The sequence below is a fragment of the Phocoena phocoena genome, chromosome 3 (assembly GCF_963924675.1).
Source record: "Phocoena phocoena chromosome 3, mPhoPho1.1, whole genome shotgun sequence".
NCBI classification, from domain to species: domain Eukaryota; kingdom Metazoa; phylum Chordata; class Mammalia; order Artiodactyla; family Phocoenidae; genus Phocoena; species Phocoena phocoena.
Genome location: NC_089221.1, coordinates 59,108,639 through 59,128,483, shown reverse-complemented (window position 1 = coordinate 59,128,483; position 19,845 = coordinate 59,108,639). Strand labels below are relative to the sequence as shown.

General features: G+C 46.5%; 1 protein-coding gene across 2 annotated transcripts; it reads left to right on the top strand.

The window, feature by feature from the left end:
* The first annotated feature begins 534 nt into the window (after nt 1–534).
* Nucleotides 535–11,080, top strand: ENC1 (ectodermal-neural cortex 1). Of its 2 annotated transcripts, XM_065874379.1 has the most exons (3): nt 535–970; nt 5,217–7,026; nt 11,007–11,080. In XM_065874379.1, exon 2 carries the CDS (start codon nt 5,230–5,232, stop codon nt 6,997–6,999), a length of 1,770 nt encoding a protein of 589 aa, XP_065730451.1. In that variant the 5' UTR covers nt 535–970; nt 5,217–5,229; the 3' UTR covers nt 7,000–7,026; nt 11,007–11,080. The 2 variants fall into 2 exon arrangements, with proteins under 2 accessions (XP_065730451.1, XP_065730452.1); XM_065874380.1 differs by lacking the exons at nt 535–970; nt 11,007–11,080 and having other exon boundaries at nt 5,230–5,320; nt 5,417–6,999.
* Nucleotides 11,081–19,845: the final 8,765 nt, after the last annotated feature.

Below are 19,845 nucleotides of genomic sequence, written 5' to 3'. Positions count from 1 at the left end.
GCCCAACCTTCGGTGTCCCCGGAGTGTCCAACCTCGCCACCGTCCTCCCTCCAGATATCCCACCCGGCGCGCGGGCTGTGCGTGCCCACGGCGCGTGCCGCGGACACCCGGCTCGCCCCTCGCCGCCCTGTCCTGAGCATCAGGCGGGCTCCTGCAGCTCGGAGCGCACAGCGAGGGGCTGCGCTCCCCGGCCGAGGATCCCTCAGCACCCGGCTGGGCTAGAGACGCAGACACACAGACGCAGGAAAACTTGTTTTATTCGCGATCCCCGAGGGTTGCAGCTGCTCTTGGCTGAGATTCCGCGTGCGCTTTGTCTCTCTCCACTCGCCACAGCTCCCTCCCCCGCTTCCTCTCACGACTAACTCCCTCGACACACTCTCCTCCGACTCTTGTCCTCCTTCCCTTCCTCCTCCTCCTTCTTCTCCGCTGGCCGCATTCACGCGCTTCCTCCCTCCCTCCCCTGGTGTCACTTTTTGCCTACGCGCCCTCTCCCCTCCCCTCCCCTCCCTTCCCCTCCCTCCCCGCCGCTCCGCTTATAGCCGGGCGCTGGGCTGCCGGGCGCAGAGTGCTCGGGAAGCCGGAGAGGAGGCGGTACGGCGGTGGCGCTGCAGAGGCCGAGTCGAGACGCCAGGCGGCCGCCGGCGCGCAAGGCGCTTTCCAGCTCCCTCCCGCGAGGGTACAGCCCGCCTCCTTCAGCGGCGCCTGCAGCCGCGGGCTCGCTCTCGCCTCCGGAGCTCAGTCCGGGAGCTGCTCCGCGGGTGGCGGGCGCAGAGTCCGCGACGTGGGGATCGTGAGGCCGCGGCGATCCGCCCGCGGTAACCAGCCCGCGAGCCAGAGTTACATGCGCGCTCCCTTCGCCCGGTCAGTCGCTGTTGCTTCCTGGGGCTGAGACGTCGGCTCCGTCCCCTCCCTACCCGGTGACCGAGGCAAGAACCCAGCCGGTCGTGCACTGTGGCTGGTCGCCACTGTTGTAAGTCTCCCCTACCGCCGCGGACCTGTTGCGGGCTTCAGGGGCTACCTGGCCTGCGGGGTGTGATCGCGAGGGGTGTGTGTGCGCCCCGGAGCCTGGAGCTCCGACTTAGGCGGCGGTGGGTAGCTGTTCTCGGGGCGGAGACCTGGTGTCCACCGCTGCCCTCCCACAGCAAGAAGAGCCGGGCATTGCTGGAGGGGGCTCCTCTCGGTGGCGCGCCGCCCGGGCGAGCTGCTGGAGAGCTAGGAGCTGAGCTGGAATACGATCAATCCCCCCCGCACCTCCTCCCCCTCCCCCCTCCTTCCCCCCAGCGGAAAGAGCATTGTCGAGCGCGCGGGATTGTTGGTCCACGTTGCACCCTACCCGGCACGGTGAGCAATAGGGCCACGCGCAGACACCCCTAGTGAGGGCACGTTAACTGCGGCCAGACGTCTGTAGGGAATGAATGAAAACTGGTTTCTGAAAAATTACTTTTTTCTCATGGAAGTATTTAGTCTTACCATGCTTAGTTTCGAAGGATAGGAATTGGTGGGCAGGGTGGAGATGAACAGTTGAACTTGGCGTGTGTGTGGTGTCGCCCTCATAGGCATGGCCAGAGTGTTAAAGAGCATTACAGGTGTTATAGAGGACTGTATAGTAAAATGCCTTTCTTGTTAACAATCTCTTTATAATGTTCCGTTGTTATCAATAATATGAATGTCCGAGAAAATCTGCCTAGTTTCTCCTTTGATTGCATTGAGATCAGGTTTAAAACCCAAAGAAATGTGACACGCCGCTAAGTATTGGAGGCCCAGAGCCTGGTTAAAGAGCATTAAGTGAACTGAAGTTACTGTAGCTAGAATCCCTTTTGATGTTCGCTGGTAATAGCAGCCCTTTTCCCCTTCTTTGTAGAGGCAGGTTAAGTATATGTGTGCGTTTTTTTGCCACTTAACTTGGCATGCAAATATTATTTCTCTGGGGGCTTAATAAAATGCCAGAAGGATGATTCATTTCATGTTGAAGGTGTGTTTAGTGGCTGTATACGTGGTTTCTGCTGATGTTCTCACATCTGCATAATTTTAAACTAGAAGGCAAGTCGTTTCCCTTGGGTCTTCAAGTTTACCTTTTATTTTAATCAAATATTGCTGCAAGATTGTTGGATTTTGACTGACACACTTCTCCATCTGGGTGGCATCCAAGGTGACAGGCTAGGCTCTTTCTGCTGGCTTTATGAACCTACCTGGGAAATACAGGAGCATAAACACAGGATGCAGAGAGATGCAGATCCTATATCCCAAGGTCTTCTAAACTGTTTTGTTAAGCATAAGCCTGGCTGTGAGTGTTGTTTTACACTGCTTAGGGAAACGCCTTCCGGGCCGGGTGGGTGTAATTCCAGCTCAGTCTGCAGGCACTTTGGTGCTTATGTACCTTGTGCAGCCTCATTCTTCTATCAGAGCTGCATTCACTGTTAGCCGGAAAGAAGGCAACTTTTTTTTTTTTTAATTAATTAATTAATTAATTAATTAATTTTTGGCTGCGTTGGGTCTTCATTGCTGTGCGCAGGCTTTCTCTGGTTGCTGTGAGCGGGGGCTACTCTTCGTTGCGATGCGCGGGCTTCTCATTGCGGTGGCTTCTCTTGTTCCGGAGCATGGGCTCTAGGCGCGTGGGCTTCAGTAGTTGTGGCACACGGGCTCAGTAGTTGTGGCGCACAGGCTTAGTTGCTCCGTGGCATGTGGGATCTTCCCGGACCAGGGCTCGAACCCCTGTCCCCTGCATTGGCAGGTGGATTCTTAACCACTGCACCACCAGGGAAGCCCTTTTTTTGTTGTTTTTTAATTGAAGTATAGTTGGTTTACAATGCTGTTAGTTTCAGGTGTACAGCAAAGTGATTCATTATATATATATTATATATATATAATATATATATACTTTTTTAGATTCTTTTCCATTATAGGTTATTACAAGACATTGAGTATATTTCCCTGTGCTATACAGTAGATCCTTGTTGATTATCTATTTTATATATAGTAGTGTGTATATTTCAATCCCAAACTCCTAATTTATCCCTCCTCCCCCTTTCCCCTTTGGTAACCATACGTTTGTTTTGTCTGTGAGTCTATTTCTGTTTTGTAAATAAGTTCATTTGTATCTTTTTTTAGGTTCCACATATAAGCAATATCATATGATATTTGTCTTTCCCTGTCTGACTTACCTTGTATGATAATCTCTAGGTCCATCCACAGGAGGCAGCTTTTGAGGTTGCTTTGGAAGCATTAGCTTAAAAAAAAAAAGCATAGCTACTCGTTTGGAATTCTTGCACCTTTCTGTATAAGTCATAGGAAGATTTATACCATCTTTTGAGGTTTAGGCTTAAAATCTTTCTCAAAGAATTTCAGCTTGAATGTACTAATGCAAATGATGACTACAGCAGTAGAACAGCAGGGATGCTAATACTGTTTTAACACATTGGAGAACCTAGTGTATTCACATAGGGTCCTGTCACTTGCTCTTAGGAGCATTGGGCATTGGGTAAAATGGACTAGACCATAGAGGCTTAGCTTGAGGGTTGCGGTGATGCTTGCCTTCTCACCATCTGTCAAAGCCCAAGTCACTGTGGAGACTGATGGGTGCTTCATAAAGGCTTCTTAACACCAGAGCCCTAGGACTCTGTCGTTTATTTTCTTCCACTAAGTCACGTTTACTCACAGTGAAAAGTTACATGCCCAAAATGAAAGAAAACAAGTTGCAACTCCTAATAGTATGAGGCCTGTGTGTCAAAGGCAAGCTAGGTACCTGCCTCTGTTGTTTTCTGCGCCTGCCTTGCCTCCGCTGCTCAGGTTGAAGGAAACAAGCAGGCCTTGGGTTTCAGCTCTGCCATAAGGACTGGCTGTTCCGTGTTTGGAACAGATACTGTGACCACGCAGTTTACCCTCCTGGGATAGACAGTTTCCCTAGGAATCCTTTGACAGGCAGGTTCTTGAAGCTATTATTTCTTTGAAGTAACAGAAGGGTAGGGTGAAAAAGGAAAAAGATGGTTCAGTTTTTGAAGATAGGTGATAGGCATGTCCTGTATCTTTAGCCTACAGTTTGATTACTGAGGAAAGCCAAAGAGAGCCTTCGGTTCTGCTATCATTGCCGTTTAGATACTGAGGAGAACACTCTAGTCAGCAAATAAATTCTAGAGTGGCCCTAAATTAACAATGGCAGGCAACACACGTACACACACACGTATGTGTTTTGATTTAGATAAAGCGACATTTGCATTTTGGACTCCCTAGATGCAGGTGCCACCGTTTGCAGGTACACAAGAATGGTCCTGGTGATGCCCTGTTTAATCAAGAGAGATGGGTGGATACATCCTTTGTTCTCGCAACTGGTTTTCTAAGATTTGATTTAAAGCAGGGAGAACAGAACAACAGAACTCCTGACTTTGCTACTCAAAATATTCTTCCTTTTCTGTGCCCGAATCGCCACTTTGGAAGCTGTCCGGAGCAGGAAAGGGGAGTGGTGACTGTGGCCAGAATCTCTCCTGTTTCCACGATAGCTTGCTGATCAGTGTATGGTTGTGTTTATATTGGGGCTCTTTCAGGATGCTGTAGTAGTAGAGGTGTCTGGTCACAACTTATTTGTAATGATAAATAAAGGTTTGGTCATTTTAGAAGTTGGCCTGAGCCTGTGGTTTTAATGTTACGTTTCCCATTTACTGCACTTACACTTTGGTAAGACACTGGGTCTTACCAAAGGAATTCTTGATGGAATTAATTAGTAGGTATTTGTTTTACACATGGCTTTATGATGCTTGCATAGGGCATTAAAGCCTGTGCACATCCCAGCATTACGAGAGCTGGAGGCCTGGCATTTCAAGTGGCCAGCAGTGAATCAGCTGGACCAGGGCAGGGAGCTGTGAGAATGAGACCTTGCTCCTCTTGGCTTTTGCTGGCTTACATTCTCAAGGACTTCAATATCCTGCAAGTTGGCAATCAGGTTTTCCAAGATGAACCTGCTCTTAAGCAGTGATTGTTTTTTTTTTTTTTTTAAACAGTGTATAGTTTAAATAGCTCAACAGTATTATAATAAGTGTCTTTCCTTATAGGTAGGTAGCCATCTCTGACTTTGTATAGGCCTGACTGTCCATTATTCAGAACAGTAGGGTGGCAGGGCCAACAGCGAAGTGTTCTGTTTCCTCTGTCCAAAACAATTGCTGGTTTGGTTCGGCCGTTCTGAACACTGATAGCATCAGGTTCAATAGTTGTGTTTTGTTTTTCAGGAGTGGAAACAAAATGTCCGTCAGCGTGCACGAGAACCGCAAGTCCAGGGCCAGCAGTGGCTCCATTAACATCTATCTGTTCCACAAGTCCTCCTACGCGGACAGTGTCCTCACTCACCTGAACCTGTTACGCCAGCAGCGTCTCTTCACCGACGTCCTTCTCCATGCCGGAAATAGGACCTTCCCGTGTCACCGGGCAGTGCTGGCCGCGTGCAGCCGCTACTTTGAAGCCATGTTCAGCGGCGGCCTGAAGGAGAGCCAGGACAGCGAAGTCAACTTCGACAACTCCATCCACCCGGAAGTCTTGGAGCTGCTCCTCGACTACGCTTACTCCTCCCGGGTCATCATCAACGAAGAAAACGCGGAATCGCTCCTGGAAGCTGGCGACATGCTGGAGTTTCAAGACATCCGGGATGCCTGCGCTGAGTTCCTAGAAAAGAACCTGCACCCCACCAACTGCCTGGGCATGCTGCTGCTGTCTGACGCGCACCAGTGCACCAAGCTGTACGAGCTCTCCTGGAGGATGTGTCTCAGCAATTTCCAGACCATCAGGAAGAACGAAGATTTCCTCCAGCTGCCTCAGGACATGGTAGTGCAGCTCCTGTCCAGTGAAGAGCTGGAGACGGAAGACGAAAGACTTGTGTACGAGTCTGCAATTAACTGGATCAGCTACGACCTGAAGAAGCGCTACTGCTATCTTCCGGAGCTGTTGCAGACGGTGAGGCTGGCTCTGCTGCCGGCCATCTATCTCATGGAGAATGTGGCCATGGAGGAGCTCATCACTAAGCAGAGGAAGAGCAAGGAGATCGTGGAAGAGGCCATCAGGTGCAAGCTGAAAATCCTGCAGAACGACGGCGTGGTGACCAGCCTCTGTGCCCGGCCCCGGAAAACCGGCCATGCCCTCTTCCTCTTGGGAGGACAGACTTTCATGTGTGACAAGCTGTATCTGGTCGACCAGAAGGCCAAAGAGATCATTCCCAAGGCCGACATCCCCAGCCCAAGAAAAGAGTTCAGTGCCTGTGCAATCGGCTGCAAAGTATACATTACTGGGGGGCGAGGGTCTGAGAATGGAGTCTCGAAAGATGTCTGGGTTTATGATACCCTGCATGAGGAGTGGTCCAAGGCGGCCCCGATGCTGGTGGCCAGGTTTGGCCATGGCTCTGCTGAACTGAAACACTGCCTGTACGTGGTCGGGGGGCACACTGCCGCCACTGGCTGCCTCCCGGCCTCCCCCTCAGTCTCTCTAAAGCAAGTAGAACATTATGACCCCACAACCAACAAATGGACCATGGTGGCCCCTCTCCGAGAAGGGGTCAGCAATGCCGCAGTGGTGAGTGCCAAGCTCAAGCTGTTTGCTTTCGGAGGTACCAGCGTCAGTCATGACAAGCTCCCCAAGGTTCAGTGTTACGATCAGTGTGAAAACAGGTGGACGGTCCCGGCCACCTGTCCCCAGCCCTGGCGTTACACGGCGGCAGCTGTGCTGGGTAACCAGATTTTTATTATGGGGGGAGATACCGAGTTCTCTGCCTGCTCTGCTTATAAATTCAATAGCGAGACTTACCAGTGGACCAAGGTGGGAGACGTGACAGCAAAGCGGATGAGCTGCCACGCTGTGGCCTCCGGAAACAAACTCTACGTGGTTGGAGGGTACTTTGGCATTCAGCGATGCAAAACCCTGGACTGCTACGATCCAACGTTGGACGCGTGGAACAGCATAACCACGGTCCCGTACTCGCTGATCCCTACTGCGTTTGTCAGCACCTGGAAACATCTGCCCTCTTAGACACAATGCATCCTAAAGAGAGTGAGCGTAAGGTAAGAGTCAGTTTAGCTGTAAGTATCCGTATAGTTGAGCTAGCTGTGTAAGCCCGTACATGAGTGAAACAGGCTCCATATAGCGCATCTTACAGAGGTTCCACATGAACTACAAATAAGAGCACTTGTACCCCGGAACTTAAACACTTGTGTTGACCACAGCTGCAACCCCCCAAACATAAGGCAGTGGTTCTCAGCCTTTATTGGGCCTCAGAGTCTCCCAAAGAGCTTTTTGAAACCTGCCCACTCCAGAGGCTGGGTTTCATTAGGTCTGGGTGGGACCCAGGCATTAACATTTTTAGAAAGTTCTTCAGTGATTCTAATTACGGCCAGGTTGGGAACCTTGTCTCCCGAGCCCTCCCAGTGTGCCGGCAGCTGGGCTGTGTGTTTCCCATGGATCATTTCATTTGGTCCCTACAACAACCCTGTGGGATATTATTATGAGAGCACTTCATAGATGAAAACACCTGATGTACACAGGGGTTAAGTAAGTTGCTCAGGTTCATAGGGCTTAGCAGGCGGAAGGGTTGGTCAAGACATCAACCCAGGCAGTCTGGCTCTGGAGCATAAGCCCTTGAGGTCACTCCGAATGGCTAAACTTGATAAACCTCACATTGTTATCACCCCAGGAAATAATTGTCGATTTTTAAATTTAACTTCCTCAAACCCTCTTTAGAATGAAGTGGGGTTTAAAAAATTGAATGCTGAAAATTATTCCCATTGTATTCTGTCCAGAATTATTCATTAGCTTATTTTAAAGGTTTTTCCTTCTTCCCCACCCCCCCAAAAATAGCCCCCTTTAGGGCATTTATTAACTTTTGAGAAGTCTAGGTCTGTCCTTATAAAAGGTTGCACCTGCATTGTATAAGCTTGTCTGATGTATGGACACACTGAGCCATCTAAACTGCCCTTCCTGCAGCTTTTCAGAGTTAATCAGTCAAGCTGACCCCATTGTCAGGGCGAACAAAAGTTGTGTTTCTGTGTCATATATCTGGGTACATAATGGTTGTCTTGTGTACTTAAGAGTATATAATACTCTTGGCTCAAATAATTAATAGGCCTACACAGTTCAGGGTTCGGGAAGCTAATGGCCGCTTTGCTGCTGTTAAAATAAAGCATTCTCAGGATTGGCCCTGGAATCACTTAAGCGTATCTAAGTGTAGCACAGAACACATGGAGTGGATTGATTTGTTTTGGTGACTAATGGGCTCATTACTAATAATAAGAGAATAAAATTAAAAAATCTGCTTTGGAGGAACTGCTGGGAAAATGAACTCCTTCCTTGGAAAGGTTTGGTTCTGTGTTCCCTAGTATGTTTCACACCTTTGAAGGGGACCTTCTAGCAAAGAGGGGTTTGGACTCATTTGTCTTTTCTTTTCCTCATCTCTTACAGCTCATTTAGAAACACCAGTAAAACTGGCCTCCCTTTCACATGTAATCGTTCTGTTTCTTTCATTGCTTCAGTTATCTCCTCCAGCCCACTACAGTTAGTACAATTCTTAGTAATGTAATGTTTTCCTGGACTGAGACTCCTTCAAAGGAGCAGGAACTGTCAGAACCGTCCTCTGGGGAGCAAATGGGGCTACAAACTGGTTTTTGCAGCCTTGCTGGCATCTCAATAATCCTGAATAAACAAATGCTCTGAAAGGGGTTATTTCATTTGCGATATGAATGCATTACTCAACTCTAAAGAAGGTTTAAAGGACCTTCTAGGCAAAAGCATCAATTAGCAGTGCACTAAATTGGGTGTTGGTCCAAAACTGACTATATTTGCATAGGAGAGCCTTAAAAATTGCCAGTGATGGTGGCGGTACATCCAAATGGTAACTGGCTGGCATCCTTGGAAGTGGCTGGCATCCTATATGTCATATAGGTAGAAGAGAGAGAGACCACATGTACATTCTGTTTCTAGCTGTGGAGTCTGGACCTCTCTGCACTTCAGAGATCCTTTGTCAAATGAGTGATTCGAATTGTGATTTCCTTAAGATCTGTCCCAGTTCAGACTTGGGTGAACTGATAAATGAGGAAAAAGAAAAGAAAGGCGTGAAAATACCTAGCCAGTGCCTGGTACATATTAAGTGTTCAATACTCGTATTCGTTCTTTCCTCCCTTCAATTTAGACCTTAGCTCGCAGTGGGATTAGCTTTGTGTGTCATGCGAAAATCAGGTTTCTTTGACTATTATCAGCTTGTTATCTTTATACTTCATTTTCGGTACCTCCTTTCTCAGCCCAGAGTGAGTATGTTGGCAAACACTCGAATTCACCGTCTCCTGGGTATTTGAACTTAATCACACATGTCCGGTCCCTGGGAAATGGAACAAATAAAGTGTTCGGTTATATTCGAAACAACATCCCCTCTGCCCTTGGTGCTCTTAGCCAGAGAGTCAAGCACAGAATAAGGAAATTCGACAGGGCCAGTTCGCCTTTTTAAAGGGTGGCGTGGGGCTGATCAAAGCCACTGTTGGAGTTTCCGACGGAGAGAATGTTGGTTTAAATTTCTAAAGTTTACTACACACAAGATAGTGTTAAAACACTTGAGCCGGATGGAGTGACTTAAAAGAGGTGCCGTGTAGGTATCAGTCCTGAGGCTGCAGACGCTTCCGGGACCTGGCTTCGCCCTCCACACGTAGGTGCTACCTGAATTAATACAGTGTTAACGAAAAGTTTCCCTAGGTCTAAAAGCTTATCCACCAAGGAGATTTTAACTCTCTCCAGCTGCTCCCAGCTGCCGGGAAGGGACAAGGAGGAAATTACTTCTGATTTCGCTCCATTTTCATGGTGCTGTGTGGCCCCCAACTTGACGGCGTTTGGATTTTGGTTTGCTTTTGTTCCCGGCCCCCCTTTTTAGTGGTGGTTTTGTTTTGGGGTTTTTTTGTTTTTCTGTTTGAGTATGCAACCTCTTGACATTTCATATTATCACGAGATACATTCTTTAGGCCTAATGTTGCTGTAGAGGTTTCAAGGAGGTGAGGGTGGGCGATGACACCCGTAGTCTAAGGAATGTCTTGAAAGCTTGAATCACCATTACGAAACTGCCAAAAGAAACAACTAATGAAGTGGATCAGACTTCCGGACACACAGGAGCAAGAAGTCAGTGCAAGGGATGAGCACCCCTCCCGAATTCCCTCTGTCTGTACTTCGAGTTTCAGCACTGGGGCTGCAGACTCTTATGCTAGGGCTGGAAATGGGCTCCAAGAACAGATAGGGTGAGCATTTGAAAGACAAAAGCCCTCTGCAAAGTCTCCTTCTGTAAAACTAGACTTAACTCAACGGGAAGGACGGGTGGTGTGGGGAAACAGCAGCTCCCATGAAATGTGCAGGCTTCGTGGTTATGGCACCTTGAATTTATATTCACGTTTGATGGCGGTTGATTCTGTAGCTAATAACACTGCATACCACAGCCCGAGTCTCCTAAGTGTGGACTGATGAACTTGGAGAATAAACTCCAGCCCTGGGCTGGTGAGGCCTGGTATGCTGTCATGTGAAAGAAAGCGAGACTGATTTCTGCCGTAATGAATAGCAGAGATGCATTTAAATAAGAGGATTAATATGTCTGCCTTCTATATGGTGAATAAATTTAATTTGGAATCCTTTATGGTAAATGGGCCCAAGGCGGGCGGCGTGGGGATGCGGGGAGGGGATTGGCCAAGGAATCTCTTGTGACCCTCTGGTGATCACTTTACAGTGGCTCTGTTTAACTGTGGAGAGGAATTATGAATGTCGGAAGCAGAAGAAGGCAACTCGTAACAGCACCTAGATGTATAGGTTTGAATTTTAAACGTATATATGTTTAGGAAAGAAGCAAAGATCTTTCTTCGGATACCCCGGTTTTTGTTGGGCCATCTGCATGCATGAATGCACCTACACCGAATGTGTAATTAAGACCTTTGGAAGCCATATCGACCTACTCTGTCCCAAGTTTAATTTTTTTTTTCAGATTTTGAGACTAACAAAAAATTTTCCTTTTCCTCTAGTTTAGCTGACTCCATCCCTCAATGAGACAAGATGGGATCTCTACTTTGGAGAGGCCAAGTTGAATGAAGAGAAAGAAAAGAAAAAGGAAAAGAAGTGGCTACAGTCCAATCCACCACACCTTGTAAATGCTTCTAACTGGACTTGAAGGAAGGGGGGAGGGGGGGGTGGGGTTTTCAGTGCAAGAGGCACATGGTTTAAATATGAATGAACGAACCTGTGATCTAGTCCTTGTCTTGTAATTGTGGATTAATGTCAGCATTAATCAGCCCCTCAAAGGGAGAGAAAAGCCGGCCCTTTTCCCTTGCTGTACCATATTCGGCATTTGATTTCCATGGGTTCCACCATTTATGTGTAAAATTTGAAATGGTTGTCACCTCTCTCTGAGGAGCAAGCTTGAAGCCTCCACACCAGCTGCTGTTGGAGATTGAAAGCCCGACTGGGGGGCCTGGAGGGACGCTTGCTGGGCTGGCTGCAGAGTGAGGACCAGTGGACTCCACGATAATCTCCGAGGGGCTGTGCTCCCCAGGAACGTTTCTGAACAATGGGGACATTGTTGTAGTTGTTTGGTAGATGTTCTTTTCTATTTATAAGTGACTTTAAACTTTTCCTTGGCTGGTAAGAAATTTGTTGTAGATTTAGCTATTTATTGTTTGAGGCCTGCATGCTGAAACAATGCTTACAGCTGTCTTCACGTGTATGGACGCGTGTGAGTGGTTGTACGTTTTGCACAATTTTGTGGCTGTTATGATGTAATCTGCTGCACAGAAGTGAAAACTTTGGCGTTACAATTAGGACTATAACTGGAGGGTGGGTTGGGAAGGGTGGGGGGTGGGATTTTGTAAATGTCAAGACAGGGAAGGATTACAAGACAGAAACTTAAGTTACATCCTAGAGGTAGAGAAAGCATGAAGGTCATTTTTCTCAGACTCATCAACTTGGACTGGGGTTTTGTGGGCTGTGGTCCTGCCAATGGCTCCTGGGGCAAGAGGAGGCTTCTTTCTGCCCTTCTCCTTCCTGTCCGATTCACTTGCTTCAATCTCAGCTACTGGAATTTGGAAAAAGGACCAAATCGCTCGGCAGTTGTTTTTTGTTGTTGTTGTTGTTTTTCTCCTCTGTGTAATATCCTGAAGTCCTGGAAAATGCTATGGACTAGTTCTGTATATAGGGCACAGGTAAAGGCATTGTCCAAAGTTTATTTATTTATCTATTTATTACCCTATGAGAATGCTTGGCCATAACCACAGTTAACAGGAGAAAACGGAACACTCACCGATGGAAATTAATTCACTCACCGGATTTACTTGACCTGGATGGGTCCTTCTCTCTTCCTGCCGTAGGGTTTAGCAAGTGCTAAAAGTTCTCCAAGGCAATATTCACATGGGTACAATGTATACTTTAGTGCTCCCTCTTAGGTAAGTCTCTAAAAGAACTCTTTGGTGCACGAAAGTGACACATGTGGCCCCCAAACACCAAAGAATTGTAAGCAGTGGCCCTTGCTGAGAGGCTTTCTGGGAGAGTTGGGAATCAGTTGTGAATACGTTCTTTGCTAGTTCAAGTGCTTGTTTCCTAAACACGTGCCGTGATAGTTATTAGTGGTAGACTCATAGGTGCTTCCTCGCAGGTGTCCGGGGAAGCTCAGAATTTGCAATTCGCACTGCTTTCATTGCTGTTTCTCTCATTACCGTATTTTAGAAAATAGGGTTTAAGACCAATAACCTTTGACATCATGTGTTTGCATTGTCTAATGACAGATGAATCCTTCACATTTCTCTCCACCTGAATATATTAGACTAACTGTACATGTCTGTACGTGCCGTGAATAAGTGGGTTATAGTTGGACCAAAATAAATGAACGGTTGGAATCAAAGGGTCTCAATACTTTGCGGTAGTCAGCCCCTCGCTTCTAGATGTGTTCTAATCCAGCGGTCCCCAACCTTTTTGGCACCAGGGACCGGTTTCGTGGAAGACAGTTTTTCCACGGACCGGGGTGGGAGGCGTGGGGAGCGGTTCAGGAGGTAATGCAAGCAGTGGGGAGCAGCGGGGAGCCACAGATGAAGCTTCCCTCGCTTGCCCTCCGCTCACCTCCTGCTGTGCGGCCCGGTTCCTAATGGGCCTAGGACCGATACCAGTCCACGGCCCGGGGGTTGGGGACCCCTGTTCTAAACAATGCAAACGTCTGATTGTACCCTGGCAGTATATCGTAGCAGTTACGGCTCCGTAGTTTATGATGCAAATCTGCCAACATGTGGGTGTCACTGCGTGGCTTTTGAAAGCAGGGTGAATTTTTTGCAGTTGTTTCAAAGTTGTGGTCTGTCCTTGAATTCTCTATTAATTGCTGTGTGTGAGCCAGAGGGAGCTGTGGTCAGGGTGGGCCCCCAGCCTGCAGGGAACTTTCTGGACTCCCCGCTCTTTGAATTGATGGAGGCATTTGGGCTCACTACTTGACCATTCTCACCCTGTGAAACGTCCTACACTTTGAAGCAAATACAATTCACAGCACAGTGCACACAAAAACCTTGGCATAAGACAGAGAAGGTTCTTCTTATTCTGTGGACTGGTTGCTGTGGAAACGGATAACAAAGGGCAGCCTTCCACTTCTGGTATAATTGTGTAGCCCCCTTTTCTCTGGGCTTGACACCTGTCTGAATAAGAATGATTAGAGCTGAATAATATCCCTCTCTTGACTATTGAATATGTGGTTCACATACAAAACTGTATAAGTTGAAGAAGTAAAGTGTTCGTGTTCATATGTACTTGTTTGCTACTACATTTTTGAGGTTTTGTAAAACTGTTATTTTTTTTTCACAATGTGAAACTGAAGGTCAAATAAATTATTAGAGATTTTCTCTTCATCGTGAATATGGGTCTTTATTTGAATGCAACATAATTTTAGGCATTGAAAACTTGTGCTTTTTCTAGTTTAATCCAAAAGAGGATCATTTCAAATTTTTTTGGATGTCTTCTATTTCACCATTTAGTTACGTCCATTTATGAAAGCAATTTTGCACATTAAATAATTAAAATTTTTGACCTTTTAGAATATTTAAGCAAACCAAAACTACCTCAGTTAGGGTTATTGATAGCTTAGAATATAAAGTCATGTACTATGCAATGATGAGACAGCATACTTAGTATATAGAAGGAATTTAGTTTCTGTACTCATCATGTGGGATATATTTTGATAGGAAAGCTGTGAGAGAAGGGGCTGTAGTTCAATCCTCTTTTCATCTGACATGACCTTAGAATCACTTCAAGTGAGTGGAAACATGTGCATATTATTTCTCTGAAATGGCACAGAAAACCACACGTTTAACCCCTCTGGTATACTTAGCTTCTTCCAAGTGGAAAGCCGCCATCCCAGCTGGCTCATTGTAAAGCCAGAGGAAGCCTCCTGCTTCCGTCTCATGACGGCTTCGTGTCACAATGAGATGCTCCTTTATCACTTAGGGTGGACCCCTTGTTGTTTTAATGGGCAGAGCAACATTGGGCATAAGCTTTTTTGGAGAGGACATAAATACTACCTAATTAGAAATCTAGGAGATCTCACAAGTAGGCAGAATACAATTACCGCCCTTGGACTTTGACCAAGATGCCAGAGCAGATGCCTCAGGTTTTACAGAAGCATCATTCAGTTCTGTGCTGGGTGAGGCTGGTCTAGAGCCAAGCTTTGAGAATAAATGACTCTGACAAGAGTCCTCAGACACCTTCGTGCACGGTGCTGATGACCCATGGAAACCCTGTTGATGACACCATATATGACACCAGTCCTCAGAAGGGTTGAGAATAATTCACGTAGAGATGATTGGGAACCGACTTTTCATTCTCGGGAGTTTTTTTTCTTTATCATCTCAGTTGGGATGTGTAGACAGATTAAAAGAAGATACTTCAAATTCCTAATTTTCAGTTGTTTGGAGATTCCGGTTCATTCAGAGATTCATGTCACCCCAAGCAGTGGCTGGATTCGTTTGGATTGCCTTCAGCTGCATGTAATAGAAACCTGGCCATGGTGGTTTAACCACAGTGGTGAAACCCTTTGGAGGCTGGCAGTCTACGGCTGGGACAGTATCCCTACAAGGTCATCAGGGGTCTGCAGCTCTTCTTTCTGCCTTGGCATCCTGGGCATGGGCCTTTAGTCCTCACGCTTACAGGATGGCAGCTGTACCTCATGGCATTCCATGTGCTTTCTAGGCAGCAAAGATGGGGACAAAGGGGGAAGAAGTATGTGTCAGATGCACCTTACTTTTTCTTGGGACAATAATAGTTTTCCCAGAAGACCCACCTAGGAGACTTACACTTATCTCTCATTGGCCAGAATTGGGTCTCATGAACTTCCGAAGAAGCAAGGGAGCCTGATAAGAGGAGTACTTTTATGGAGGCATGCTGCCTCACACAAAAGGTGATTTTTGTTGGCAAGGGTGAAACGGAGAACAGACATTGCTGCCTAGGGTCTGTCACAGTGGATAATCCAAGGGTCAGCTTAAACAATAGCCCCGGTGATTGAGTGATTACGATGTGCTGGGACTGCACTAAGGACGTGTCCTTCATCTCTTTTAATTCTCACAAAAAATGCAGGTAAGTACCGAGAGGTTTCTTAACGTCTGTAAGCCTCAGCTCCTTCCTCTATAAAATAAGGATGATTAATATTCTCTAATAGAAACATTTAATAATATACATTTAAGCACCAAGCCCAGTGCCTGGCACATAGTAGTTTCTCACTAATTTTCAGCTGTCATTTTTAGACGTGCTAAACATCCAATAAATCAAAATCTGAGTGCTTATTCTGTGTGAGGAATTGTGTTAAAAGTTTGTATGTCCATCGCCTTAATTGATCCTTACAAAAATCCAATGAGAACAGGCACTATTTTTTTTTCTTGGCCACACTGTGTGGGATATTAATTCCCCCCCCCCAGGGGTCAAACCCATGCCCCCTGCAGTGGGAGCACGGAGTCTTAACCACTGGACTTCCAGGGAGGTCTTGAGAACAGGCACAATTATTACCCCATTTGATAGATTAAGAAACAGGTTTGGAGAGATTAACTTGCCCAAGGGAGTGGTGAAGCCTGGATTTCAAGGCACACTCTCTGACCTGTCCAGGAATGTGGAGAACGGTGATTCATGGGGCTGAGCCTGATTGTGGGAAACCCAGGGCTGCCCATGTCCGTTGTGTCTGGGAAGACTTGACTTTGTGACACAGGCCGAGAAGGTTGCAGCTGGTGAGTCCCACCCCTGGACACCAGGACTAAAGAAGCACAGGGAAAGAATCTGCCCTCCAACTCACAGTGTTTCTTGACAACAGGCTTCTAAGATTCTGATTGAGGAGAATTTTTAAAATAAATGGGGGCCCTGGGTGGTTGTTATACTTGATCATTCATTAAGCTGTACACTTAGGCTCAGTGTACTTTTTTGTTCATACAATGTTTATTGCCTGAGAGATTGAATATACAAATGGACAATGGCCAGAGCATAATAAAAATAGAACTCTGACCCACAGTCTGCAGTAACCAGCGCAGGAAACCAACCCCATTATCTGCGGTAACCAGCCCAGGATGTCAGCCTGCAATCTGCAAATCAGACTTGCGGGAAGTCAGATTACTATCTCTAGCAACTGGTCCCGGAAGCCAAACAATAACCGTGTTAACGATTGGCCCCAAACAGCCAGGACTTGATTAATAACTTCCAGCTTCCTTAATTTTTGTTACTGCTTCCAACTTGGGACCAACCAGAAAAAGATCAGATATGCCCCCCTAACTATCACATAGGGTACCTAGTTAGCCTGCTTCCAGCTTCCCTAGGCCACCAGCCTTCAATCAGGGCATATCTGAAACCTTCCCTTTTTTCCACTCACACAGCTTTCCCACTTCTGAGCCTGCCTTTGAGTCTCTGCCAAAACCAAGTGACAGTGGCTGACTCCCCTGCTATAGCAAGCTCTAAATAAATAGCCTTTGCCTGTTCTCATTTGGTCGGTTTTTGTTTATTTTGACAGGCAAATGTTTGTTCAATAAAAAAATTAAATACTTCAACAAAAAGGTTCATAAAAATGAGGTGGGAGCCAACATTTTGGGTTCTGGGCAAGCTGGGCTTTCAAAGGGATGTTATTTTCATCCTGAATGTCAGAGTAAGATGAAATGTACACAATACATATAGTATGAGAAAAATGGATTTTGAGTTAATGGGGTTGAGATTAGGGCATCTGGTTTGCCAAACGGAGAGCAGTGGCTTTGTTTGGGAATATTTTGAGTAAAGTGAGAACACTGAAGTGAGTTTTATAGTTGTATTCACGGTGCACATGAATGTATGAATAAATGAAAAAACTTAGCAGTTAATTCCTGGTCTTGCCTGTCACAAATCTTAAGTGCTTTGCCTGTCTGACACATACTTAGACAAGCCATCTGTCCTGTATTTGAGTTTAATCATAGACAATGAATTTTAAAGCTCTGTTATTTGTCCGACCTTGGACTGCTAAAGGCAAGACCTAACTTTCAGAGGGAAAAAAAAGTGTACATTAAGGCATGACTAGGAATAAAAAGCAATTTGACTAAGTAAATTACAAATCTACCATAATCTCATCCAGCTCTGCTTACAACCCAGCTTGCTTTGTGAATCCCGGGAAAACCAAATGAGACAAAGTTTCTGTCTTTCTCTCTCTGGTCCTGTTTCCTTGGCAACCATAATCTTTATCTGCGCAAAGGTGGGGGACCGCATCGAGGAAAGGCAGTTGGAGGTGCAGCCAAGTCTCTCGCTAATCCTTGTCTTCGGTTATCAGATGATTTGTCTTGTTACGAAAAGTGATTTTACACCCAGTTTTTAGATGCTGCTGGGAGCGTTTATCGGACATCCTGGAAGGGCTGAGGGTACTTGCTAATATTGTAGCTACAAAGAAGATGAAATCAGTAGACACAAATTGGGCACCTGCAAAGTGAAGGACTAAAATGTCTCTCTCTGAGGATCTAACTAATCTAGGCGCAAACTGTAAGTTGCAAACACCGGTGTCCCACTCGGTCATCTCCACACATTCTGGCCCAGGCGTTGCTGCCACGAGAACCATTCTGAGAGAACAGATCTAGGAATTGTACTCACATATGTCTGCTCTGAAGGGAAGGAAGGGAGAAAGAGGAAGAAACAGAAGAAACCCCGGGGAGACGTGTCTGGTGGGTGGTGGTCCACCTCACGTCCCTTTCTGGTACCTCCTGAGAGTGTAGCTATTCAAGAGGTGGAGGGGGTCAGTCAGCACCCTTTCTCAAAACGGAAATACCTCAGCTCCACTGGGGGGCTGTTAGTCATTCCTCCCCTCCTGTGAATCAGGCCACTCTGAGGGTGGCCGGGGGGTTGGGAACCCTGGGGGGAGCGCCTGCCCGAGGGGGGCTCGAACAGGAAGACACACCCAGGGGAACACTGGGAGTCAGGAGGCCTGTTGGTGAGTCAGTAGCAGGTGGGAGAAGGATGAGAAAGGCAATATTTTACTTCAAAATGTTACAGTTAAGGAGGAGGGAGGGATAAATAGGCAGAGCATGGAAGATTTTTAGGACCCTGAAACTATTCTGTATGATACTATAATCATTGATCCATGCCATTCTATATTTTCCCAAACCCATAAAATGTACACCAAGAGTGAACCCTAACAAACTATGGACTGTGGGTGATGATGATGTGTCCTTGTAGGTTCCTAACTGGTACAGGCTATAACAAATGGACCACTTTGGTGGCGAGGTTGATAGAGGGGAAGGTTGTGTGCTGTGCTGGCCAGGGGAGCGGGTAAGGGGGTGTGTGGGAACTCTGTACTTTGCCCTCAATTTTGCTGTGAACCTAAAACTGCTCTAAAAAAAGAAAGTCTATGGGCTTCCCTGATGGTGCAGTGGTTGAAAGTCCGCCTGCCGATGCAGGGAACACGGGTTCGTGCCGCAGTACGGGAAGAACCCACATGCCGCGGAGCGGCTGGGCCCGTGAGCCATGGCCGCTGAGCCTGCGCGTCCGGAGCCTGTGCTCCGCAGCGGGAGAGGCCACAGCAGTGAGAGGCCCGTGTACCGCAAAAAAAGATAATAATAAATAAAATAAATTAAAAAAGAAAGTCTATTAAACGCCAAAAAGTAAAAAGAAACAAAAGGAGTCTTTTAAGGATGTCAAATAAATTGTTAAATCTAATAAAGTATACAGTATATATATATATATTTTAAACTGTTACCATGGGTGGACTCCATGTATTGGAAAGAGAGAAAAACCCTCCTCCCATCCCTGCATTCATTGTCCTGAGACCCAGGATCAGCCCGCCTAGCGGAGGCTTAGGACATGGAGTCATGATGGGTAACTGGGGAACCAGCCACCAATTATAACATCGCCGCTAGGAGGATTTGTCCCACATTCCAAACGGCGAACTTAGAATCCACACTGCTAGAATTGACTGACTCACAGGTTAATGACAGTCAGTATTTTAGCAAATACCTTGAAGTGAAGATCTGCACTCACAGTGTAAATGCTGATTCAGAGATTTTTATTTCTGCACGATTTTTTCCTCCACAAGACTTTGTGTTTGAAATTTAATTACTGTAATATATTCTTATTTCCACTTTCAGGTATTTCTCTGGAGCAGAAAGCTAACTTCATACGTGGCAGTGTGGGTGTCCAAACGCCCATATAACTAGAAATTCATTTCGTCATCCATTGGTTCATTGGCTAGGAAAAAAATTTAAAAACAATCAGAGAAGGAAGGGATAATAATCTCAGGTGGAAATGTAGAAATGTTCAGAGATAAACCAAACCATTTGGGAAAAACAATGGGTCTTTCAGAAAGCTCTGGTGGAGCTGATTAAAGTTAGCTGCGGGAAGCAGAATGTTTCTCTCTCG

Bases quoted from the DNA above. Each gene is read 5' to 3' on its own strand.
- ENC1 (XM_065874379.1), top strand. From the start codon at position 5,230: ATGTCCGTCAGCGTGCACGAGAACCGCAAGTCCAGGGCCAGCAGTGGC.